At 39.2% G+C, this 27044-nt stretch overlaps 2 protein-coding genes and 1 long non-coding RNA gene across 3 annotated transcripts in view; all 3 read left to right on the top strand.

Moving 5' to 3' along the window:
• The window catches only part of LOC138365893 (uncharacterized), a 44619-nt gene extending 26606 nt beyond the window's left edge, over positions 1-18013 (top strand). Inside the window, exon 5 of the mRNA XM_069326602.1 lies at positions 17816-18013. Coding sequence (XP_069182703.1) covers positions 17816-18013 — 198 coding nt within the window. The remainder of the gene's footprint in view (positions 1-17815) is intronic.
• Positions 1-20425, top strand: part of LOC123750466 (LIM/homeobox protein Lhx3) — a gene marked incomplete in the record, with an annotated part of 90492 nt that extends 70067 nt beyond the window's left edge. Inside the window, 3 exon segments of the mRNA XM_069326517.1 lie at positions 9720-9857; positions 13076-13201; positions 16387-20425. Coding sequence (XP_069182618.1) covers positions 9720-9857; positions 13076-13201; positions 16387-16577 — 455 coding nt within the window.
• The window catches only part of LOC138365874 (uncharacterized), a 471205-nt gene that overhangs the window by 412490 nt on the left and 31671 nt on the right, over positions 1-27044 (top strand). The window lies entirely within an intron of this gene.

The following is a 27044-nucleotide window of genomic DNA, read 5'->3' as shown; positions in this document are numbered from 1 at the left end:
GACCTGTCTGGCTGTCTAGTAACCTCAAGGGTGTGGCTTGGGACCTGTCTGGCTGTCTAGTAACCTCAAGGGTGTGGCTAGGGACCTGTCTGGCTGTCTAGTAACCTCAAGGGTGTGGCTAGGGACCTGTCTGGCTGTCTAGTAACCTCAAGGGTGTGGCTAGGGACCTGTGTGGCTGTCTAGTAATGTCAGTTATTTTGTGGTAGCCCGTTCCCCTTGAGCTAATCCCCCCCCCCCCTTCAAATCACCTGGATAGTTATCTAGATATTTGGGATGGTCTGAAGCCATATTATTGTTTCAGTAGTAGTCTTCATGTAAACTGAGAGGTGAACCTCTGTTTTAAACAGATTGTTCTCAAGTTATAACTGTACTCTATTATAAATCGTTGGTTTGAAATATAAAAAAATGTATGCTGAAAAAAGTTTCTTTGGAGAATTTAGTTTTCTGTAAGTGGAATTCTCGGGCACACTTAAATAGTTTTCGAATTCCATATTTCACATTATCGTTAATAGTACACTGGATTAAGATACTCAAACGTAATGCAACCTAACCTAAAGTAACCTTAAATTCCCCTAACCTAACCATGGATAGAGAGTATATAATAACACTAATTATGTGGTCGTTCTCAATCCATTCCCGTGAGCATATTTCCTCCCTGAGGCCAGGTTGCTTGTGGTCTACTGGACGATATAACGCTCCTCACCACCTCAAAGATGCTCCATCCAACTTTTAAAATTTGTTAAATGTCATTAAGGTATCCGTGTGATATACGTTAATGATGATAACAGGTTTGGCGTTGTGTTGAAGGCCTATCAAACTCTGAAGGGTTATTCAGGCCACCACAATACCCTACTGACCAACCCACAAGTATACCATAGTCCTGAGTGTAGTCCAGAACTGGAGTATACTCTCAGAGTATATTACAGGGGAGATGGGAACGTTTTCCACTTTATATATATCTGCGTTATAACAATAACTGAAATAATAATAATAAATTATTACAGTGTAAGGCGAGAACGAACCCAAATCTGGAATTCCAGGTTCGAATCCCGGGCGGGGGACAGAAATGGTTGGACACGTTTCCTATCGCCTAATGCACCTGTCCACCCAGCAGTAAATAGGTACCCAGAAGTTAGCTTGTTGTGGGGTTGCATCCTTAGGAGGGGGGGGGGGGAAGGTCAGTAATTGGAGCTGGGGTCCTCGATATAAGCCTATTATATATAATATATATATATATATATATATATATATATATATATATATATATATATATATATATATGTCGTACCTAGTAGCCAGAACGCACTTCTCAGCCTACTATGCAAGGCCCGATTTGCCTAATTAGCCAAGTTTTCATTAATTAATATATTTTCTCAAATTTTTTTCTTATGAAATGATAAAGCTACCCATTTCATTATGTATGAGGTCAATTTTTTTTATTGGAGTTAAAATTAACGTAGATATATGACGGAACCTAACCAACCCTCCCTATCTTTATAGGTTAGGTTAGGTTAGGTTAGGTTAGGTAGCCGAAAAAGTTAGGTTAGGTTAGGTAGGTTAGGTAGTCGAAAAACAATTAATTCATGAAAACTTGGCTTATTAGGCAAATCGGGCCTTGCATAGTAGGCTGAGAAGTGCGTTCTGTCTACTAGGTACGACATATATATATATATATATATATATATATATATATATATATATATGTCGTACCTAGTAGCCAGAACTCACTTCTCAGCCTACTATTCAAGGCCCGATTTGCCTAATAAGCCAAGTTTTCCTGAATTAATATATTTACTATAATTTTTTTCTTATGAAATGATAAAGCAACCCTTTTCTCTATGTATGAGGTCAATTTTTTTTTATTGGAGTTAAAATTAATGTAGATATATGACCGAACCTAACCAACCCTACCTAACCTAACCTAACCTATATTTATAGGTAAGGTTAGGTTAGGTAGCCAAAAAAAGCTAGGTTAGGTTAGGTTAGGTAGGTTAGGTAGACGAAAAAACATTAATTCATGAAAACTAGGCTTATTAGGCAAATCGGGCCTTGAATAGTAGGCTGAGAAGTGCGTTCTGGCTATTAGGTACGACATATATATATATATATATATATATATATATATATATATATATATATATATATATATTTATATATATATATATGTCGTACCTAGTAGCCAGAACTCACTTCTCAGCCTACTATTCAAGGCCCGATTTGCCTAATAAGCCAAGTTTTCCTGAATTAATATATTTACTATAATTTTTTTCTTATGAAATGATAAAGCAACCCTTTTTTCTATGTATGAGGTCAATTTTTTTTTATTGGAGTTAAAATTAACGTAGATATATGACCGAACCTAACCAACCCTACCTAACCTAACCTAACCTATATTTATAGGTAAGGTTAGGTTAGGTAGCCAAAAAAAGCTAGGTTAGGTTAGGTTAGGTAGGTTAGGTAGACGAAAAAACATTAATTCGTGAAAACTTGGCTTATTAGGCAAATCGGGCCTTGAATAGTAGGCTGAGAAGTGCGTTCTGGCTATTAGGTACGACATATATATATATATATATTTATATATATATATATATATATTTATATATATATATATATATTTATATATATATATATATATATATATATATATATATATATATTTATATATATATTTATATATATTTATATATATATATATATATATATATATATATATATATGCTGCTTGTCCCTGACAAAATTAAAGAAAAATACAAAAAAAATAGTTTTGGCAACGATTTGCCAGATTAATTGTGTTATTAAGAATTTTTGTTACTCTTCTGGTAAATACAATTTTCACATCTATGAAAGAGAGAATTTTGTGTCAATTCGTTAGAAAAAAAAACAAGAAAAAACATATATTAACGTGTGACTGAAAATAAGAAACCAATAATAATTGGATATATTATGTCATCAGTACAGCGAGGTAAATATTATCCTCATTTAAAGACTAGTTAAATATTATAAATACTTTAGTTTTCAAGTAAGGAGAGTTTTGCGAGTCACGTGTTGTTATATAATTGTTACAAGTTTTACGGTGAGATTTTAATGTGGAGAACAATGACCGTTTTCTGTGTTGAGCCTCGCAAAGTTTTTATGGGCTACTTAAATTATTTTAATTGTACCGGGTAAAGCGAAAAGGCTATATCGCATCATCAGTCCCACAACACCCGTCCCTTTATAACCCCTCCCTTCATAACCCCTCCCTTCATTCACCCCTTCTTACAACCCCCAACCCACAACACCCCTTCTTTTATACCCCCTCCCTTAATACCCCTCTCATCATAACATTCCTCCCTACAACAACGCTACCTTTATACACGCCACAAAAGCCCTCTCTTCATATGTTTCAACTTCCTATCCATCACCATCCTCCCCGCTTCCATCACTATCATCTCCTTCCTCCATCACCATCCTCCCCCCCCCCCCCGTCCATTAATCTAACAAACCAGCCTCGTTCCCCCTCCCCACTAATCGATTACTTTGCTGGCCCCTCCGTGCAACGGTGACCCCGGGCAGGTGAGAGGGTGACCTGACCTGACCTCCGCCAGGTGCAGGCGTCGCCTGACTGGCCGTCCTGACAGCCGCCGCGCCGGTCGCCGCTCCGCTCGCTAAATGGACCGGAAAAAGTGGGGAATGTAAGCGCTTATTTTGCGTTTAGCCTCGATCACGGTGCTGGGGGGAACGGTTGTTACTGGCTTGTTAGGTTGATGACTTGATGATTCTCGTGTTGATGAATTGATTGGATAAATCAGTAGCTAGTTGGAATGGCTGGTCAGGTGGTCTGAAATGGGACCTCGGACTTGTACATCGCCTTTTAATGGGTGCATGACGAGGCTATCATGTGATTGGATATGTTTCCCTGTGAGCAAATGATGTGAAATTGTATGCTAAAAGCAAGTGATATTAATGGTTTTATGCAACAACTATTCAACCACTCTACAGTGTTCTTTTGTATATTATTTCAGTAAAGATTATTATTATTATTATTATATTTGCATTTCATGTAGTGTACATGAATTTCATTAAGAAATGGCTCATATTAAGTTGTGTTTTCAAGAGTGATTGAGAGCTTCGCTTGTGACGTGACAAAAGCTCTGTGTATTCCCACCATTAGTCAGTAATGTTATTTTTCTTACATTAAAGCTTAGTGATTTCGTAACAGCAAACCGCTGTAGTGTGAGTGATTAAGTAACTGCTCTGAGAATAATGGCAGCTGAGCAACAAAGGCGGAGCAATTAGAGCGTCGTGGTTATTATGAAGTATGCAGGGGGAGGCGACCGCTAACAGCCTGGCCAAATTGCCTTCAGAGGTCACTAGGCTAATGTTGAATTGTCGTGCTGTGTTGTGAAGCTTACCGACCGACCAGCCGCCCCCCACCGGCCGATCTATATATGTAACCCTCGCCTCTTCAACCACTACAATTTTACGCTCGTTACCTCGATTTTTTTTTTTTTTTTACATTTAGCGATCAGATAAATTATTTTAATACAGTTCCCATTGAAAAGCTGGTGATTTAATCTTAATTTGTCTTGTGGTGTGGTGACCCGTCACTGTTGTCAGCTGTCCTCCACCCTACATGTTTAATTTATTAACTCGTGTGTACTCACCTAGTAGAGGTGAATACTCACGTCACTTACATAGAGGTGAGTACAGCAGACCTAATAGCTCGATTCTGCAGAACACAAATATTAAATGAATATACAAACACTGTGTGTGTGTGTGTGTGTGTGTGTGTGTGTGTGTGTGTGTGTGTGTGTGTGTGTGTGTGTGTGTGTGTGTGTGTGTGTGTGAAGCACCCGCTGGTACCCAAATCCAATTGTTACATAATACCAGCTCACACTTCTGGAAGTAATGTTGTCCACGTGTAAGTTCATTGGAAGTTCTGGATGTGAAGCCTTTAGCTCACGGTGGTCCAGTGGGTAGTGAGTGTGGGGGGAGTCCGGGGACGCTGGTGCATGTCACCTCCATCACACTCATTGTCTCAATATTTTCTGATAGATATAATTACTATTTAGGTTATGGTAATTATATTTGACAAATGTATGCGAAGATTAACTTAATACAGTGACTCTGGAGGTGGAGCCTCTAGGGAGGAGTCCGTGTTGCCTTCAACCTCGCAATCGCATTGGCGTTTGTCTTTCCATTCCACACTTTCGGCGCCGTGGAGAGGGGGGGAGAACCTGCTGCATGGGTAACAGCTTCTCCCCCATGTCAACCTACCCTGGCTTTGCGCCCTGGAGAGGCCACTCCAGACCGACAACCAGAGCGCAACTCCATAGTCTCCTGAGACTGATGGATGCCTACTATTTAATACAGTTCCTAACACGGCTGTGTGTTTAAAGTAACTTAAGCCCTTAAAAATACGCACAAATAAAGCTCAGTCTGCATTTTCTACCGTAATTTTCACTACGCTATGCAGGGGTGAAGTATTTACAACTGTAACGTAATTTAATTATCTGTTAACAATTATAAGAATGATTTTCAGCGTTTAAATAAAACAAGGAATTTTTTATTAATTAAATTGATCACACTTCACTAGCTTCAGTTGCCATCAAGAGCAAACAAGTGTATAATTTTTGTTCAGTGTTTTTTTTTTTAGTCTTGCCGCTAGCGAAACAATTATAGACATGTTACCGTACTAACTTAAATCAAGACCAATTCTTTAAAAGGTCAGATGAAACACAAACAAGGAGCAACGGGTTCAAGCTCAACAAGCCAGTGTCAGAGGAGTTAGTAAATGGAATGCACTAGGAAGTGATGTGGTGGAAGCAGACTCCATACACAGTTTCAAATGTAGCTATGATAGAGCTCGAGAAGCTCAGGAATCTGTACACCAGTAGATTGACGGTTGAGAGGCGGGACCAAAGAGCCAAAGCTCATCCCCCGCAAGCACAACTAGGTAAGTACAATGTAGGGCAGAAAACAGGAGATGGTTTTTCACCCATTGGGTTATAACCCATGGAACCTCCTACCCACCGAAGCCGTAAAATGGCAAAACATTGTTGCAATTCAAAATCCAGCTGGATAAAATCATCAGGAACAGTGTGGGAACTTTTGACAAGCCGCCGGCTTCTTATCCTCTTTGAGGCCACTAGAGGTAAATTGCTCATGCTTTTAAATTTTATCGTCATTTAATATTCTTTGCATCCCGGGCGTACAAAACATGATGTATTTACAGAAGAACATAAGAACATAAGAACAAAGGTAACTGCAGAAGGCCTATTGGCCCATACGAGGCAGCTCCTGACAGTATAGATGCTGTAAACAGTGTATTATATGATGTATAATCCATAAACTTTACACGTTCAGCTACACTTTCCTTAACCTTGCTGAAAGTAATCCAATAGCCTAGCGTCACTCCCTGCCTATCCCAATTTAATTGGACTGTCGAGAGAGAGGAAGTCCATACACAGTACATGTTCCATTAACCAGGAGAGAAGGTGTTAACTCAGTCACCCATCTAGTTACTTGTCAGCCCAACCGTTGCTTAACACTATTGCATGAAAATGATCGAAAAAATGTACGATTACCGACTCCACACGTTGGAGTTCAATGCCACATTTATATTCATAATTCCAAGAAATGTACCGAATTTTGTGATTTCATATTTGCGAGAAGCATCATGGGAATTGTGGCAAATTATTCTCTCGTCATAATAGAGAAAAATAATAAGTAAAAGTGGATAATTTTAACTGTTACAAGTTCCAAACTCAGACAATTGTGGGGAAGGTTTGTGATGGCCTGGTGACGGCAGCCCACATTCTCAGTCACTGATATTCATTCAGATATATTTGAAATTACACTCAGTTTGTGATATTAATTGTTTTACCGTATCACTATTTAGCGCACGCCACATGAACAGCCTAACAGGGAAATGACACTGGTTACGGTACTATAATGAACACGGGGTCGGTGACGTATCGTGTAATGATTTATTCCAAGCTAACATAGTTCATATGAACATCCTGGACCAGCTATATATTCACCCAAGTACAGAATGGGTGTAGAGATAACCTATACACCCATTCAGAACGTCAACAAGTCAACCAGCAATGCAAGACGAAATTTAAGTGTATATTTATTTTATACTTTATATTATTTTATATTATTTTTATATTATTTTATATTATTTTATATTTTTATATTATTTTTATATTATTTTATATTCTATTTAAGTGTTTTGTATAGGAGAAAAAATGTAAGGTAGAGAACAAATAGGAGAAAGCACAAAGCCAGTGATTTCTAGCTACTGGAAGGAATAAATCCAGGCAGGCAGTGAAGGAACTGTTTGCTTTCGTGTGGGGTTTAAAGCCTATCAACGTCGACGGGAGAGTTATTAATCCACAGTTGCCGACTAATCGCAAGTATATACTTAATCCTGAAAATATTTCTATATAGTTGTAATGATTTGGCGCTTTCTCTTGATAGTTCCCTTCCCCCTGAACATATTTCTGGACTAAAGTAAACTGTGTATTTATACCGAGACAAGGAAATAAACTCAGTGTATATATATTGCCATTGAAGGAAGGCGGACTCTGTAAGAAGCCAAACCTCTCACTCAATGGACTAATCCAAGCAGAATAAGAGACGAGAGAGAATTTGCATCAACCTGACTACAGATATAATTCAGTACTATCCCAATTATCAAATTAACAATTTGCTTACAATATACAATAATTATAATTACAATATTCCAACATTCAGAAAAAAATATAGCAAGTTTTGAACTTGTGTTATTTCCTGCTTACTTCAAAGGTCAGATTTGTGCTTATATTATTTCTCGAGTTATATTCCTGCTGACATTTATGTTATTCCAAGTGATATTTTTCAGATTTTAATCTTTGTTTTTTTTTGTGTGTTCCTGATGAATTTTGATCTCTTGCAATTTCGAATGATATTGTCAATTTTTTCTGTGATATAAAGAGTCATAAGGTTCCTGATAATTATCTTATTATAGTTATCTTAATTAACTAATAATAACTAGCGTTATTGTTATCTTCCTGGTGCTTGTTTTCATATCATGTTAATCCTAAAGTGTTGTCTTTCATACACAGATTTATTATCGTGATATTTCGAATGGTGTTATCTTATTTCAGTTTTGGAATTATGTTTTTGTAGTCATCTTAATTACGTCAGTTTTGGAGTTAGTGTTACCCTCCTGAAAGCAGTCAATCTTGCTTTAAAATCAATTAATTAATGAAAGCCTTGAGGGAGACTTAACAAGAGTGTTAAGTAACACGCCCGCACTTAAGCGTGACCCCGCCCTAGGCGTTATTAAGAAAGAAATGCACCAATGCAAGAACTTGCTATTCATAATTGTTACTATAGTTAGTGGTACAATTTTTGTCACGAATAAAGTAATCAACCCATCCTCCGAATTGACAGTACGTTTTAATAGTAAGTGTAATAAGTACATTTCCTGACTGCCATACATAGTACATAGTTGCACTTATGGGGCTGTTATATTTACCTCGCTATTTATTCTCCTCGTTTTCTGTTAAGGGGGAATAAATGCGTTTCATGTAAATTGTTCAATGTCAACCAATCTTTTTTGACTAGTTTTTTTTAACAATTTTTTTTTGGATAAAACTAATTATTAAATATTTTGATTATATGTTATTGTGATAGTTGAGAGTCATATACATGATTTCAGTTGACACTTGTGTTTGATGTTAATTTTTGACCATTTTGGATTTTTTTTTTGACACATAATTCAATATTTTTTTTCTCCCTTCCTATTTATGCTACGATGCTGAGACTTGGACCAGATGAAACTCTTTTCATATACAACTCGTCAAAAAAAGTTTTAAATCGAATCAGTTTTCATTTATTACATATTTTGTCATTATGCCACCTTAAGACACTCTGAATTTTAGGATGAAGTGTTAAAGTTCAATTCACTATACACAAGTTTTAAAATGTCACCCGAGGACCACATAAAGAGTATTGTGCAAGGAGCGTATGGTATGTTTTCCAACTTTAGAATCACTTCTAAGTACTGTACATGGAAGGTGAATTATTAGGGAAATTGTTTACGACCTTTGTGAGACCAAAGTTGGAATATGCACCGGGTGTATGGTGCAAGAAGCACGTCAGTAAACTGCAATATGTGCAAAGACGTGCAACTAAATGGCTCCCAGAACTGAAAAAAGCAAGACCTACGAGGAGAGGGTTAGAGGCATTAAATATATACCAAAACTAGAAGATAGAAGAAAAATAGGTAATATTATCAATACATACAAAATAGTAACAGAAATCGACAAAATTGACAAAGAAGAATTTTTGAAAGCTGCAACTTGAAGAATAAGAGGACATAGATTCAGAATAAGGAAACAAATTTAACAAAAAAACATTCGACCATTCACTTTTGTATACAGTGAGAGACAGAAGGAACAAGTTAAGTGAGAAGGTGGTGGAGGCCAAAACCATTACTAGTTTCAAAGCATCATATGATAAAGAGTACTGGGAAGACGGGACACCACGAGCATAGCTCTCACCCTGTAACTTCACTTAGATACTGTAATTAATTACCAGACATTGTACGTGCAAATATACATAATAATGTACACATTGGACATGTGCATCACATACTAACATACTCCAGAAAGTAGTATATGATATGATAATTACAATTCTGTGGTGTGTGTTAATTTTCACAATAATCATGTTTTTTCTTGCAGATGACGACATGATCATTGAGATGCCAGATGGCTACCGCACGCCGGGTCCCCCACTGGACCTGGAGCCTGGCCAGACAGCCATGAGCCCACACCTCGGACCTCCCCACCCTGGACCCCCTCACCACCCTTTCATCCACGGTAAGTACTCTTACTAAATTATTCAATTGTAAACAAATATTTTAAAGGTTTCCTCAGTATGAAAATCTTCAAAGCTGCATACGTATTTCCATTTTTATTTAATTTAATTAATTGAAAGGTGCACAGTTTCTGTATACAAATAGAACCAATACTGTGGTACATAGTTCCCGTGGGATTAGGTGAATGACTAAGTAAGAAATGGAATGGAGAAGGAAATGTGTGTCATAACAAGGCAGATATATTGTTATTAACAAGAATTATTGTGAAGAGGGTCAAGCAGACTGAAATGTGATACTGTATTTGCATCTCCAGAATTTCTGTCAAGGGTGACTAAATGAAATACAAAATTGGGTTTTATATACTGTACTAGTAAAGAGAGCAGAGGAAAGTGGCTGATGCAAGAAAGTCAAAGTTAGAAATGAATGCAGCAAGACGGTAAAGGAGCAACTGCGCCAGCCCAGTTGGATATGCATGGATATGAAGTAATGAACATGGAAAAATAATGTCATGCAAAGATGTTGTATGAGTCGGCAAATCTTACACTTGAGGGAGACGAGGACTGTATACAAAGATGTAATTTATCTGAACTTTCTTGAAGGCCACCGTCTCTAGTGGACTTGACAAGGACAAGAGGGCTCCCCATTATGCTTGATAATTTTTCATCTGAATTTTTTTTCATTGTGGTGAAGAGAGCATATTTAAATGACTTTGAGGGTAACTGAATGAGTAAAGCCAAAAGTGTGCAGATATTGGCAGGTGTGTGAGGGAGCAGAGATTGTGTGCAGTTGACTCTCACTTTGCACAAGTTTGGATCTAATGAATTGAAAAAGGTGCGATTTTGTTTTAAACATAAAAAAACCTAACTGGGTGAGTTCTCCAATAGGAGAGTTGTTGCACTGGATTTACACAACAAATACAGTATGTTGCTTTGGTGTGCAATAGCTAGATACATGTACCATGTTCATGCCTCGTGCCTCCTCACAGTTTTCATAGTGTTTCATGCACATCTGTATTACATGCGTCATGGCATTTCTTAGGCATTCTGCGCTTCATTACGTTCTGTATTTGTGGCTTAAAAGTGGCACGAATATCAAGTAAAAATGTTAAGGAAGGTACTTCACTGAGAGAATAGAAAAAAATCCATTTTGACCTTTAAAGATCTCTTAAGAGATTGTATTTCTAAGACTGTATTCTTATTTTCCCATAAAAGGGAAAGTTTGTGTTACACAAGGTATTTCGGAAACACTTCCCTTGTGCAAATTGAGAGCCAAATATACAGTATCCAAGAAGTGGAAGGAGGAAATATTAATATTTTTTGACAGTAACTCACAAGTGAATTACAAAGTGAAATACAAAGTTAATGATACCTCATTTAATGAAGTGGTGGAGATACTGCCATGGATAATTATCATGAGGTGTGCTGGTGCTGGCTCTTTGTGATGCTGGAGTGTGGTGGTGCTGGCTCTTTGTGATGCTGGAGTGTGATGGTGCTGGCTCTTTGTGATGATGGAGTGTGGTGGTGCTGGCTCTTTGTGATGCTGGAGTGTGATGGTGCTGGCTCTTTGTGATGATGGAGTGTGGTGGTGCTGGCTCTTTGTGATGCTGGAGTGTGGTGGTGCTGGCTCTTTGTGATGCTGGAGTGTGATGGTGCTGGCTCTTTGTGATGATGGAGTGTGGTGGTGCTGGCTCTTTGTGATGCTGGAGTGTGATGGTGCTGGCTCTTTGTGATGATGGAGTGTGGTGGTGCTGGCTCTTTGTGATGCTGGAGTGTGATGGTGCTGGCTCTTTGTGATGCTGGAGTGTGGTGGTGCTGGCTCTTTGTGATGCTGGAGTGTGGTGGTGCTGGCTCTTTGTGATGCTGGAGTGTGGTGGTGCTGGAGTGTGGTGGTGCTGGCTCTTTGTGATGCTGGAGTGTGGTGGTGCTGGCTCTTTGTGATGCTGGAGTGTGGTGGTGCTGGCTCTTTGTGATGCTGGAGTGTGGTGGTGCTGGCTCTTTGTGGTGCTGGAGTGTGGTGGTGCTGGCTCTTTGTGATGCTGGAGTGTGGTGGTGCTGGCTCTTTGTGATGCTGGAGTGTGGTGGTGCTGGAGTGTGATGGTCCTGGCTCTTTGTGATGCTGGAGTGTGATGGTCCTGGCTCTTTGTGATGCTGGAGTGTGGTGGTGATGGTCCTGGCTCTTTGTGATGCTGGAGTGTGATGGTCCTGGCTCTTTGTGATGCTGGAGTGTGGTGGTGCTGGCTCTTTGTGATGCTGGAGTGTGGTGGTGATGGTCCTGGCTCTTTGTGATGCTGGAGTGTGATGGTCCTGGCTCTTTGTGATGCTGGAGTGTGGTGGTGCTGGCTCTTTGTGATGCTGGAGTGTGGTGGTGCTGGCTCTTTGTGATGCTGGAGTGTGGTGGTGCTGGCTCTTTGTGATGCTGGAGTGTGGTGGTGCTGGCTCTTTGTGATGCTGGAGTGTGGTGGTGCTGGCTCTTTGTGATGCTGGAGTGTGGTGGTGCTGGCTCTTTGTGATGCTGGAGTGTGGTGGTGCTGGCTCTTTGTGATGCTAGAGTGTGGTGGTGCTGGTTCTCTGTGATGCTGGAGTGGTAGTGGTGCTGGCTCTTTGTGATGCTGGTTCTCTGTGATGCTGGAGTTGTGGTGGTGCTGGCTCTTTGTGATGCTGGAGTTTGGTGGTGCTGGAGTGTGATGGTCCTGGCTCTTTGTGATGCTAGAGTGTGGTGGTGCTGGTTCTCTGTGATGCTGGAGTTGTGGTGGTGCCGGCTCTCTATGATGCTGGAGTGTGGTGGTTCTGTTCATCTGTGAAACTGGAGTGTCATAATGGTAGTTGTTTATGATGCAGGAATGAAGCAGTGCTGGTTCCCCAAGATGCTGTCAAGTGCTGGAAATATTTTGTTGTGAACGGACAGATGTGTGTATGTATTTCAATACCTTTAACCCTCTCTTCCTGTATTACTTTCCTATATTAATGCAAATGCCTCCCCACCCCCATGAAAAAGGGAAACAGGTAATGTTGATGATGATAGTGAAGAAACTACAGCTTCAAATCAGGAACACAAATAATCTAAGAACATTGCAGTTATATGAATTTTAGTATGAAAAATGTTTCCATAACATCTTGTTTCAAAAGTTAATAAAAGCATACTTTATATTGCACAAAATATAGATCTATCACCTTAAGAAGTACAGTACAGTAATGCAGTTTACTCTCCTTACTTTTGCAGGAGCTGGTACTCCCCCATACATGACAGGTGGCGGTGGGCACTCCCCAAGCGCGCCTGTACCACCTCACCCCATGGCTGCCCCATTCCCATATTCAGAGCCTCTACCACCCTACCAGACACCCATGAGTAAGTTCACCATCACAGTCCTTTCTCAAAGACTTGGCAATTACTGAAATCGTTAACTTTGACCGACACGATGCACAGGTAGGAAAGATTTATATGGAAACAATTTTAAAAGTGTAATACATACTAGAATTTGTTGTGTAATGTGGCTTAAGTTGCTTAAATAACTCCAATGCTGATTATAATTGTCAATGATTGATCACTTTTGCAGAAAATCGACAGCATTAATCTTGAAATACATTTAGTGATAGGATAGATATAACTTTGCTGTGTATTTCAACATCACCATCATTACCCCCATTTCCAACTATCATGGGATAGAGGAGAACTTTCCCAGACAGTATGGAAAATTTATACCAGTAAAGAGGGTTGATGATATTCAAGATTACCTAACTTTGTACAACACTGTTACTCTTATCAGTGGCACCCAGCCCTGCACAACATCTACCCAGGCAGTGGCACCCAGTTCTGCATACCATCTACCCTGGCAGTGGCACCCAGCCCTGCACATGTACCCTGGCAGTGGCACCTAGCCCTGCACATCTACCCTGGCAGTGGCACCCAGCCCTGCATACCATCTACCCTGGCAGTGGCACCCAGCCCTGCACATCTATCCCTGGCAGAGGCACCCAGCAATATACATCTACCCTGGCAGTGGCATCCAGCCCTGCACATCTACCCCTGGCAGTGGCACCCAGCCCTGCACAACATCTACCCCTGGCAGTGGCACCCAGCCCTGCACAACATCTACCCTGGCAGTGGCACCCAGCCCTGCACAACATCTACCCTGGCAGTGGCACCCAGCCCTGCACAACATCTACCCCTGGCAGTGGCACCCAGCCCTGCACAACATCTACCCCTGGCAGTGGCACCCAGCCCTGCACAACATCTACCCCTGGCAGTGGCACCCAGCCCTGCACAACATCTACCCCTGGCAGTGGCACCCAGCCCTGCACAACATCTACCCTGGCAGTGGCACCCAGCCCTGCATACCATCTACCCTGGCAGTGGCACCCAGCCCTGCATACCATCTACCCTGGCAGTGGCACCCAGCCCTACACAACATCTACCCTGGCAGTGGCACCCAGTTCTGCATACCATCTACCCTGGCAGTTGCACCCAGCCCTGCACAACATCTACCCTGGCAGTGGCACCCAGCCCTGCACAACATCTATCCTGGCAGTGGCACCCAGCTCTGCACAACATCTACCATGGCAGTGGCACCCAGCCCTGCACAACATCTACCCTGGCAGTGGCACCCAGCCCTGCATACCATCTACCCTGGCAGTGGCACCCAGCCATGCACAACATCTACCCTGGCAGTGGCACCCAGCCCTGCATTCCATCTACCCTGGCAGTGGCACCCAGCCCTGCACAACATCTACCCTGGCAGTGGCACCCAGCCATGCACATCATCTACCCTGGCAGTGGCACCCAGCCCTGCACAACATCTATCCTGGCAGTGGCACCCAGCCCTGCACAACATCTATCCTGGCAGTGGCACCCAGCCCTGCACAACATCTACCCTGGAAGTGGCACCCAGCCCTGCACAACATCTATCCTGGCAGTGGCACCCAGCCCTGCACAACATCTACCCTGGAAGTGGCACCCAGCCCTGCACAACATCTATCCTGGCAGTGGCACCCAGCCCTGCACAACATCTATCCTGGCAGTGGCACCCAGCCCTGCACAACATCTATCCTGGCAGTGGCACCCAGCCCTGCACAACATCTACCCTGGAAGTGGCACCCAGCCCTGCAAAAATCTACCCCTGGCAGTGGCAACCAGCCCAGCAAAATACCTATTCTTGCCAGTGGCTAAAAGGGTTCTGCAGTCTTTAAATAACCTATTAATTAACCATTAATCACAATTAAACATTAATCACAAAATCCAAAGTAGCTTGTAATATTAAATGGATTGTGCTTTTTTGACAATGATAATAATGTTGGAATAAAAGTTGTGTGGATCTCATCCCATGTTGGAGTTGGAAAGCGTGACTGTAGATCGATTGGCTAATGAAGCTTGCAGGAAAGAACACACAGACTATGACTTTGGACCATCTAATGCAATTATTAAAAACATACAAATTAAGGAAATTACTTCCGATTTGGAAGAACTATGAAATACCCAGAAATCTGAAAACTGTAGTATTAAAAGCTATTACAACTTTTGTATTAGTAGGTATTTGTATAGTAAGTACAAAACCAGACCAGACAATGTGATGTATTCATTGCGCAAATTTGCCTTGGCTCTCGGCACATCAGGCAAGTTAGTGAGGCTGAGCCACTACCGAAATATTCAGCCTGCAAACTCTGTAACAAATCATTAAGTCATTCACTTGAACACTATATTATTGAGTGTGAAACTGTAAAGGATTTTATTCCTCCTGGCAAGTTGTACAATCAACTATGTAATTATTTCTTTGAATCTGATATACTGTATATTGAAAGACATCATAACAATTTAATTTAAATTTGCTTGTCCATTCTGAAGAATGAGGAACAAGAATGTTATTTATAATTATTCTTTTTTAAGCTACATATCTCATGAATCTGTCCCTGCATTGTGATAAGTGAACAATAGAAAGTTTCATTTACAACCTCAAACATTTATAATATCTGATATACAGTAGTAGCATGTAGTCTCATGAAACATGCATGTGCTTCAGCCTTCAATTTAAGCCTGTTGTCTTGTGTATGATCCTCTGTCATGTACGGCAATGAATATGGGCAGCACCACATTGTAACGACCTTGCTGAATCACTCATATTAGGCAAAATTGTATAGTTCGTCAATAAAGATATGTATTAATAACTTGACAGTGTATGCTGATGAGAAACAGCGGTGGTTCATTTTAATGCAAAAAAAGTAGAAAGTTGCTAAATTATTCAATTTACGTGAAACGCGTAAGTGCTTGAACTATGCATTTGCTTTTTAGTCAGTAAATATATGTGATATATAACTGACTATTTTCCCATACAATTTATTTGTATTTCAGCTACTGTATGCATTTTCCTCCTTGGTGTAATAAGTTAGCTGACTGCATGTTAAAGCTTTGTATCTTATCAGTTTTTAACAATGCAATTCCCCATATATTCATTACATATTCTATTAAACTCTATTTTTTAAAACTTTTTGGAGTAAATTTTCATGTACTCCATCAAAAAAGTCATTCTTTATCATCGGTAGCAGCAGCAGCAGCGGCGGCGGCGGCGGCAGCAGCAGCAGCTGCAGCAGCTAGTGGCGGGGTCAGCGTGCTGGCAGGTGGTCCAGCCAGTGACCTCAGTTCGAATGGATCCAACCCAAGTTACCCAGAGTTTCCACCGTCCCCAGACTCCTGGCTCGGGGATATGCAGCAGGATCATCACCCACAATACTAACTCCTCAATAAGCCCATCCATTTTTCTCAAAACGAACATCATACATGCTTACCCTGGAACTTATGCTCATTACTAACCACCCAAAATGCTAAGTTTGACTAAAATTCAAAAGCAGTAGTTCTACTATTCATGTTTAGTTATATTTAATAAGTGATATACAGTACTTTAAAATGCCTCAAATCATCCAACAATCAGGTGGTTTCATGCCTTTTTGTTTCAGTTGTGGAGAGGCAGTAGCTCATGGTGGAACAACATTAGTACAGAATGGTTTTATCATGGTGTTACACACAATTTGTTTCTAGTGAAAATTCAACATTAAGAATTCCATTATTTTCATCTTGGATAATATTGATGTGTTCCTTTCCTAGACTTGTATAGTAATGTACCATATTGTTAAAAACAATGCTCTCAATGTGAGAAAAGTATAGTTTAATCTGACAGACAGTACTGAATTTCAATATAATGATGTGTAAAGTACAATATGTAATTAGTTCATAATATTAATATTCTGACCAAAGACATTTGTGTCCAGAGCAAATCATTGACTATACATACCTCAAAACATTCATAATATAGCACTCGCCAAGATGACAACTATGATGAAGGTGCTCCTCTGTACAAAAAAGGGCTCGTCTTTCCTCTACTATCTGTCACAATCGCTGGTAACATGCCACTGTGTAATATATTCAGATCCTTACCTTACTGCCTGGAATGGATACTCCTCAAATATTCAGGACATATTTATACCTTGTTTAACCTTTGTACCAAAGAAAACAAACCAAAGTTCTTACAGTACTAGTCATTTGTGTAAAAAAAACACATGTCCAAATAACTTTACTGCAGTGCTTAGCCACTACATACCATCAGAACAATGGCATCAAACTAATTATATTTCCAGTCTTTATGTAGATCATAAGTATGAGTACGCAATCAAAATATGGTAGTAAAATACCTTCACCTAGTCATACACATGTACAAAACTAGTCAAAATGGTTTATCGGTCAAGATTATTTCTGCTTATGATGTATGTTTTGGGATTAAGATACCTTTGCATGTTGGAAGTCTGTTGAAGATCAGTAATTAATGAAGTCAGCAATTTAAGCTTTCCTGTTATATGGTTAGAAATTATCTAAAAGGAATTATTGGTTGGCAAAAATGGAAGCTAATTCTTTACTCACAGTAGCTAAAATACTAAAATTGCAAGCATCAATATTACTATGAAAAAATTAATTTTACAGATCGTGCAAAGATATGATCATGAAGAAAGATTAAAAGATTTTAAAAAAATCTGTATTTACATGGGAATAACCAAAGTCTCTGAGAGATCATTAGCATTAGTAAGTATATGGGTGGTAAAACAGCCTCCAGGGTTTGCTGCTGAGTTTTACCTTGAAGTTCAAGTGGGTGAGCAGGCTGTCCTTAACCAGAATGTCTGAGCCTCTAGTGCGTGGGTTACCTGGTCGTCAGGTTAATCGAAGTCCTCCGCAAATAGTACCGAATAGACTGCCTATTATAAAAAAACAAGTGCTGTGGACAATTGTATCAGATGCTAAAATCTTGGTGCATGTCTAAATGCCAAACTTTAAGTGACACAATTGCATTGTGCAATTGCACTCGGAATACAAGCACTTGGGTTCCAATGAATGAAAACGGACATGGCTACTACTGGAACCAAGTCTTTTGCCAGAAGGCCATTGTCTTCAGTGAAAGTCTCTCCATAATCAGTGACCAGACCTGATGATGTACATATACTTAAAATGTGATGGTCACAAAGGACAATGGCAGGTGTTATGATGAAAGGATATTTTTTATGTAGCTAATTTGTGTTTGTCCTTTCATGGAAGAGTTTTAAATGTATATATCTATATGAACTGGATTCTCTCTTGAAGGGAAAGTAGAATACCTTTTGCCAATGTTGTGAATTAGAAAATATTTGTATATAAAGAAAAAATCTGCAATTTGTGTGGTATGAGAGTGATTAAGATTTTCTGTATTGGTACCTATATGATTTTGCAATATACCAAAGATACACCAAGTATGATATTTAAGCCTACTGTATAATTTTGATGTTAGGGTGACTTGTGTTGGAAGTCTTGAATTTCATTACTGTATAATGACCCGAGTGAAAATTTTTTTTTATACAGTTCTTACAAGTCTTAGTTTCCTTGCATGGAGAAAAATTAATACAATTATTTTTTACCCAAATGTAGTTTATTGTAAAGTTTGCAGTGGAAATGGCTAATGAATAATGATTTTGTGTTGACAGTGTACCTGATTAGAGAGAAGCTACAAATTGAATTATGTCATCTTAATCTCAAACCGTGAATATGAAGCATCTATGGTTAGATATCCAGTGATATAAAACTGAAGGGGATTCAGGTTCAAGAAACTGGTCTTTTCCATAGTGCTCTACTGTATATTGTAGCCTTTCGCATCTCTGACTTGTTTTATACTCTAGTACTGTACTATTCCCTATTATGTGCTTGTTCTTCTTCATTAGTTTTGTACATAACATTATTGGATGTGTGTGAAGCTGAATGGGAATACTCATGTCTGTTTCTTATTAATCATTGACAAAACATTAATTTGAAACAGACACATCAGGATGATTTCATCAGTCAATGTAGCATCTTATTTCAGTGTCATTTATACATAAGTTTTAATATCACTGGGAACTGTGTATCTGCTATGTAGACATGTACGTGTCCAATGTATGTAATGAAGACTTGATGTTCTTCTTGTATTTTCATCCCTGGCCAAGTTAACATGAGCTAGATGTTTAGTCTTGTATTTGGATAATTTATCAAGACGACTACTGTACATAAATTCATTTAAACAAGCAGGAAAGCTAATATTTCCCTTGTTATAAATGTAATATTTTCCTATGATCACCAAAGACAATTATTGCTGAGGTAAACTATTCTCAATTTTGTCAATTTATATGACCAACACATCAATAAGAAAGACACTAATATATGATAAGAAGTGGATAATTGTTTGCCGTTACTAAATTACACTGACCACCTTTATAAGTTTGTTCCCCTTTAAATATATGAGCATTTTCCTTCAAGTTTCATTTAGAAATAATCTACCTTGTGTAAACATGGCCTTTTGAATGGTACAATTTCAAAACTATTTTTGTTTGAAGGGGATCCAAGTGTGGCCACCTGGGGAAATGTTATAAATAAAATCTGAAATGTCTGATATCAAAACATTAACATATGTATATCACTTAATGCATCTTTTGATATATTGTCATTTTGATAAGCCTTCAAACTAGCTTTTTGTTACAATATCAGTAAGCTGTTACCAGTATGCCTGATAATAAGAAATACTTTATGTTGAATAAAAGATTTTGAAATGCAAGATAACTAATTATTAATTTTTTGATAGTGCACTTCAGAATTTTTGTGTGGATGCATTTTTTCTCGGTTTACCATCAAGTGATTCCTACCAACTCTGGTTACTTACTCTATCCTATGGACAGAGAACTGCTCATTATGCAGTCTTTTACTAGAGATCACTCACCTACACGCTTAACATTTCATGCAGCACAAAATCAGATATTCTTTCACTCAACGATAGCACTTATGATTTGTTTGTTGTGTTGTGAGAAAGCCAGGCTAGATAATGAAGTATTCAGAGTGTTAAGACAGAGGCAGCCACAGAAATCATATATAAATAGATATATATATATTATTTGTACCAATATTGATTTACTCTTTACTGACATTATGGATGTTTGCTGTATGTTCATCTTGACTCACTTCTGGCTGGCTGGAACTAAAACAAGAAAGCCTTCCAGCTAGAAACATAAGAAATGTATAATAAATGAATTTATGTAAAAATCCTTTTCACTATCCTTATTTCTGAACCACACATCATTTCACATGAACATTATTTCTGATGCTGATGTGGTGGAGGCAGACTCCATACATAGTTTCAAATGTAGATTTGATAGTGCCTAGTAGGCTCATGAATCTGTACACCAATTGATTGACAGCTGAGAGGCAGGACCAAAGAGTCAGAGCTCAATCCCTGCAAGCACAACTAGGTGAGTACACACATCTTCAGCGATATATAAATCCTTGATTACTGTATTTTCACCACAGAAAATAATCACCAGCATTTATCTGGAATACTCCTACTCGAACAAAACTCTGGAGACAAAATATACAATTCTAAATATAGGCAATAAACTAACATGAGTAAATATCACTCAATTAAAGATAGGAAATACTATGACCTTGAATACCCAGACTTCAACATAAGAGGAAGAGACCAATGTCGGAAATTTCGACACAGTATGCACTAACCCCTGACATACCAAGTTAAAATGGTTATGTCAGGTAGATATTAATATTACTACCATTACTATTTTGTAATGTTCAAAGAGAACGTAATCAGCAACATCCTAAAGAAACTAGGAAGTTGCCACTTATGCATATTCCACTATTCATAAAACTTTCAATGTGTAGACTAAATACGTTAAATAGTACTTATTAAGAGTTACTGCACCTAAATAATTAGTAAATTAACGTCTCGCTCCCTACGTCGATAATGACGTAATTTGAACCAAGCAGGGGAAGCATCCCCAGCCGGGTAGAGATACAACGATTACGAGCTTATACACGCTTTACCTCTTAATTGCCAAATATAGTCACATTTCCCGAGTTCTTGCATAGGAAAGAAACATTTCCGCTCCACCAACGAACTCAACATACCAGGGAAGTGTTATTTCCGAGCAATTGTTGTATTTTATGTTATTGGCCATTATCATGATCTCTAACATTGCCTGGTTATGACACATGCGCTCTAACCAAAATGGGGGTGAGCCTAAGCATTAATGTAACCTCATCTTCTTGAATATACGCAGTGTAGTGGTAAAAGTGTATTACTTTTGAATTATTTGGCAGGTGCTGTATTATAAGAAGAGAGTATCGAGTCAACCTGTGCATCACGAGGCTACCTAAGTCACCATTAAGACTCCACTAACTGTATCATCTGTGACCTAAGGAAACCGATGCCCATTATCAGGCCTTTACGACTCAAGAGATAAGAATTTATATTTTCTACGTAGTAACTCCACTAACAAATTATTCATTTTTTGTAGTTTATGATTATCCACTATTGTGGTATAAATTACAAACGTACGTATAAACCCCCCAACGGTGCGGAAGGATAAACCCCAGCAGGAATGTATAATATAATATAATATAGTCCAGTTACCATATACAGACCCTATCAATTAAACAAATTTAAAGTAAATTCCTACTAGTATTTTAACTGTACTCAAACAATCTCTTGCTGGGCAAATTCCCCACAACCAATATAGATGGGAGGAAGATGAATATGACCATTCTGAAAGTTGTTTAGAGACAGTCAAATAACATAGAACATATACGAGATGGGAACAGGCAGACAGGAACAATGCAAGAGTATGGATGGGAATGGAAAAATGCACAAGACTGGACTCTCAAGTCATCATCAAGCAGGAGGCTAACACAAGGTGAAACGTGCTGCAAGGCAACGAAACTATAAGCACTAGGCCGAAGGGTTCAAAAACGAGTCCAAAAATGAGTTCACGCCCTAAGTCAAATCGCTCGTAGATGGGAAAGGGAACTCTGTCTAAAGCCTTTTTTAGGTCCAGATAGATGCAGTCAACCCAACCATCTCTTTTCTGTAAAATCTCTGTGGCTCGATTATAGAAACTGAGTAAATTCGTTACACAGGATCTTCCAGATCGAAAACCATACTGACGGTCTGATATTATTTTGTTTTTCTCCAGGTGTTCTACCCATTTAGTTTTAATTATTTTTTCCAATATTTTGACTGTTACACTCATCAACGATACAGGTCTATAATTGAGGGGGTCTTCCTTGCTGCCGCTTTTGTAAATTGGAACCATTTTAGCCTTTTTCCACACATCTGCTATGACTCCTGTACACAGGGATGCCTGAAAAATCAGTTGAAGTGGAATGCTGAGTTTGGGTGCACATTCTCTCAATACCCACGGTGAAACTCCATCTGGGCCAATTGCTTTGTTCTTACTTAACTCCTTGAGCATTTTTTCCACTTTGTCTCTAGACACCTCTATGTTGTTCTCTGGAATTCTTATTGTGTCTGGTTCCCTGAAGATTTCATTTTGAACAAACACACTTTGGAACTTTTTGTTTAACGTTTCACACATTTCCTTTTCATTTTCCGTAAATCTGTTTCCCATTTTCAACCTCTGAATATTATCCTTCACCTGTAATGTTGCTGTTTATAAATTTATTGAATAGGCCTGGTTCTGTTTTATACTTGTCAGCTATCCCTTTTTCAAAATTTCTTTCTGCCTCTCTCCTAACTGTCGCATAGTTGTTTCTCACATCTTTGTATCGCTGGAATGTTTGGGGGTTTGGCCTCTTCCTATATTGATTCTATTTTTGTGCTTTTGGTCTTTGGTCTCTGTCCCTCTTGCAATTTCTATTGAACCAATCCTGCTTTCTGGTCCTGCATCTCTGTTTTGGTATGAAATGTTTGTGTGCCATCATTGTACATTTCCCAAAATTTGACATACATCTCATTTACATCCTTGCCTAGCAACAAGTCTGTCCAATTACTCATTAAAAAATGTTCTAAGTTCCCCATAGTGTCCTCTCTTGAAATCTAGTTTAGCAACTGTTTCAATGTCCCCATTTTTTTCTAGATCATATCTCGAAGCATATTTAAATGTCCAACAGGACATGATCACTCTTTCCCAAGGGAGGAAGGTACTGGATGTTAAATATATCTTCTTCTTTCTTGGTGAATATTAAGATCCAGTACTGATTGAACATTCCCTTCCCTCATTCTTGTGGCCTGCTTGATGTGTTGATACATGAATGTCTCCAGAATGAGGTTCACAAATCTGCTTGTCCAAATGTCCTCTGTTTTTGCTTTGTAGGCCTCCCAGTCTATTGCTTTATAGTTGAAGTTTCTCAGTACCAACAATTGTGATTTATCTTTATCTGCTTGCACTATATTCTCTCTCATGACCATTATGAGGCCCTCTCCTTTGTCATCCAGTTCTTCCTTTGTCCCTGTATTGCTTGCTGGTAGGCTGTAGGCATTTACAATTATCAGTTTATCATCCTGATTCCAGACCTGCAATGCCATTATGTCAACTTCTCGAGGGTTGTCAAGTATTAACTCTCTTACCTTCAGGTGTTCTTTCACCAGCACAGCCACTCCTTCCCCATTCCTAGTTTTCCTGTCATGTCTCCAAACTGAGTAGCCCCATGGGAATACGACCTCATTTAAAATATTTTCTTCAAGTTTTGTGTATGTCAATGCAACAATATCTAGGACCAGTAACTGAATTATATCTTTCTGCTCCAATATTTTTTATCTAACTCCATCTGTGTTGGTATATAAAATTTTCAGGAACATGTTCCCTTCCCCTTCATTCTTTACTCCCCCTTCCACTCATGATTTTATTGCTTTGTTTTTATGCACCATTTTACTAGCTTTCCAGTCCCTAACATTTTGTAGAAAAAAAAATTTCTTCTTCATTTCTAGTCCCATTAAGACATTTTGCTTCAATGAGGTTCATTTTCAGTTTTTCTCTGTCTTCCTTTGAGAGGTCTTGTCATATTGACCAAAGTTGCCATCCTCATCACTCTGCAATTTCCTGGCATTTCTAAGCACTTCCGTCATATGTTTCACTCAATTAAATGTCACCCTTAAGGGGCGGTTCTTGTCTTTCTCATATTTTCCAATCCTAAAATCACTGACATTTTTTCTTTGAATTGAGGCCTTCTCCTAATCCTACTATTTTCTCTATGATTTTCATCTCTTCGGCTGCTTTGTCCACCCTAGATTAAATTTCCATCTCTAAACACCCAAAAACTATTATGGACTTACTTTTATCTACAGTGTTTTGTACTAGTTTACTGTGGGTTATCAGTTCTTTCCTAATTGGTTGCCTAATTTCCACTTCTTGTTGGTCAATTCTGGTTTTGACTCCCAAACACACTTCCTTGATCATCTCTTTCTCTTTTATAACTTGTGCATACGAATCTTTTATTTCTTCTTTATACTTTTCTAGTTCTTTATTAACCTCCTCTATGTGAATTGTCAATGACGTTTCTCCTTGCATATCCTTGCCTACCTCCATGTTAGCCCTCAAGGTTCCTTGGAGTTGTTCACCATATGTGTCTATTTTCTTGCTCATTTCTTCAAATTCACCACTCTTCACTTTCTTTGCCTCAATATCTTTCACTAGTTCCTTCATGTGTGCCTCCTGTATACTTACCTTATCAGTCAAGCTGGTAATTTCCTTACCTCACTGGAAAATACTTCCTTTTAAATTACAAAGCTTGATTTGAGACCTTTATTTTCTTGTTCTAATTTAATTACCTTTTCTTCATAATTCTTTAGCATGTTCTCCATAATCACTAACCTGCCAAGAAAACCACCTTTCATTATATCTTGTGCTGAGAATCCTTCAAAACATACATTTGTTGGTGTGCTGTCCTCCCCTATGGTGACGGCCATCTTTGTTGTCGACATTCTGTTGTATTTGAAGAACTACCTTTCTAGCCCAGAATTTTCATTCACTTACACTTATTTCTTTACTCTTATTTTTTTCCAAATTCATTACACCTTCGTGTATTATGGGACACCACTAACAGCTCCCACCCTGCTCCCAACACTTGGAGAATCTGATATATCCTGGAGTCTGCAGCAGTGTGACAGTAGTGGATGTGGTACAGAAGAGGATGTGTTTAAGAATAAATCAGACATGTTCCTGCAAGAAGTTTCAGACCAACGGATTGTAGTGTATGTGTGGTCCTACGAATCGCTCCAAGCAACAAATTGTTGAACCAAGTCAGCACAAGTCAAGCCTACACCCAGGATGGGCATGAGGAGTAGTGTAACACCGTAAAGGTGTTGTGTTTAGTTTTATTTAATATTTTACATACGACGAGTCAGCCAGACAAGGATTTTGAGAGGCGCCTGGTTGTCGTCCCCTAGTAATTAAGAAAGTCACACCTAGAGGAGTTAATGACCACAAGTTGACCTGTGGTCAGGTCATGGGATTTGACCTGGCATCTGCTAAGCTGATAATTGTAGCCAGGTAGCCGGGCGTGTCCTTCAAACAAGCTGCCGTTTAAGGTGTGGTTTGGTAGACGGCCTGGGGCTATCTTCTTGTGCGCGGAGTTTAGCTCCTAGGTTTGCAATAAATATCCAGAGAACTGTACATTCGAGAGCACAGAACAGCAGCCAGTCCAGGCTGTCAGGCTGGGTGGGGACTCTGCCTGTCAACCCCTTCCATCCCCCCCTCTCTATTCATCTTAGTTAGTCCTTGGTGAGTTGAACGTGAAGGTGACTTAGTCGTATTTACTTAGATGTTGTGTGATTATCATGGGGCAGTCAGCTGTAGTGTCCTCAGTGTCTTGTGTGGTGACTCACGTTGTTTATTAATCTGGAGTTCAGTATTTTGAATTATGATAATCATCATGAATTTATGGTTTAAATATATATTTGATTAACTTACTTTTAATCTGATTTTAATTGTGTTCCTAGATCTTTGATTTTTGAATATAATATGCAAACAAGAGTGTAGAGTACCCTTGAGATTATTGACCTAAAGAATCTGGCATGGAACAAGATACAGATGAAACATGCTAATACTGACATTTGATAACATCTTTGATAATGTTGTGATATAGACAAGTTCCAGTCCTTGTCTTGTATGTACTGACTAGAATGGATGGTGGCAGCACTTTCTACTTCTACTATCTACTTCTACTTATCTACCCTTCTACCTCTACCACTACTTCCTACTCATCTCCGTACTCTCTCTCCTCTCCCTCCGCCTTTCTTCCACTTTCCCTTTCAACTAATGACACTCCTCACCCCTCCCACCTCTCTACCTCCCTCACCCCAAACCTTTACTCAGTACTTCATTATTCATTTCTTTCCTTTCGTTTCTCTTATGCGTTCGTGGCCGTAAAATGTTCTAGAGTTCTCTAGCGTTGCGGGTAGCTGATCAGGTACAATGCCTTGTTGGTGTAGTACATAAGTAATCAAATACCTAGGTGACAAGGTGTTGAACTAGAGAGGCTGCAGTAGGGTCTCTGGGGGGGAAGACTAGAATTGTTAACTAAGGGCAGGACAAGGGACAAAAAGAGAGCTATTTTCCCCGTCCCCATTACAGTAGAAAAACCCCAGAACCCACTCCAGGTATACTCCACATATAGTCTAGATATAACCAGTTCTGACACAGGAGATGGGACACAAGGCAATAGACCCATACACGAAGATCAATGAAGAGCCACAAACCATCGAGACTGGCCCGCCACAGAATTTCTGGCAGAGATACAGTATATGCAAGGTAAAGGGTTAAAACAACTAGTGAAAAGACAAGAGCTATGAGGAGAGGCTTGAGGCATTAAATATACCAAAGCTAGAAGATAGAAGAAAAAGAGGTGATATGAT

The sequence above is a fragment of the Procambarus clarkii genome, chromosome 18, assembly GCF_040958095.1.
Source record: "Procambarus clarkii isolate CNS0578487 chromosome 18, FALCON_Pclarkii_2.0, whole genome shotgun sequence".
NCBI classification, from domain to species: Eukaryota; Metazoa; Arthropoda; class Malacostraca; order Decapoda; family Cambaridae; genus Procambarus; species Procambarus clarkii.
This window is presented reverse-complemented; position numbering and strand designations above follow the sequence as displayed.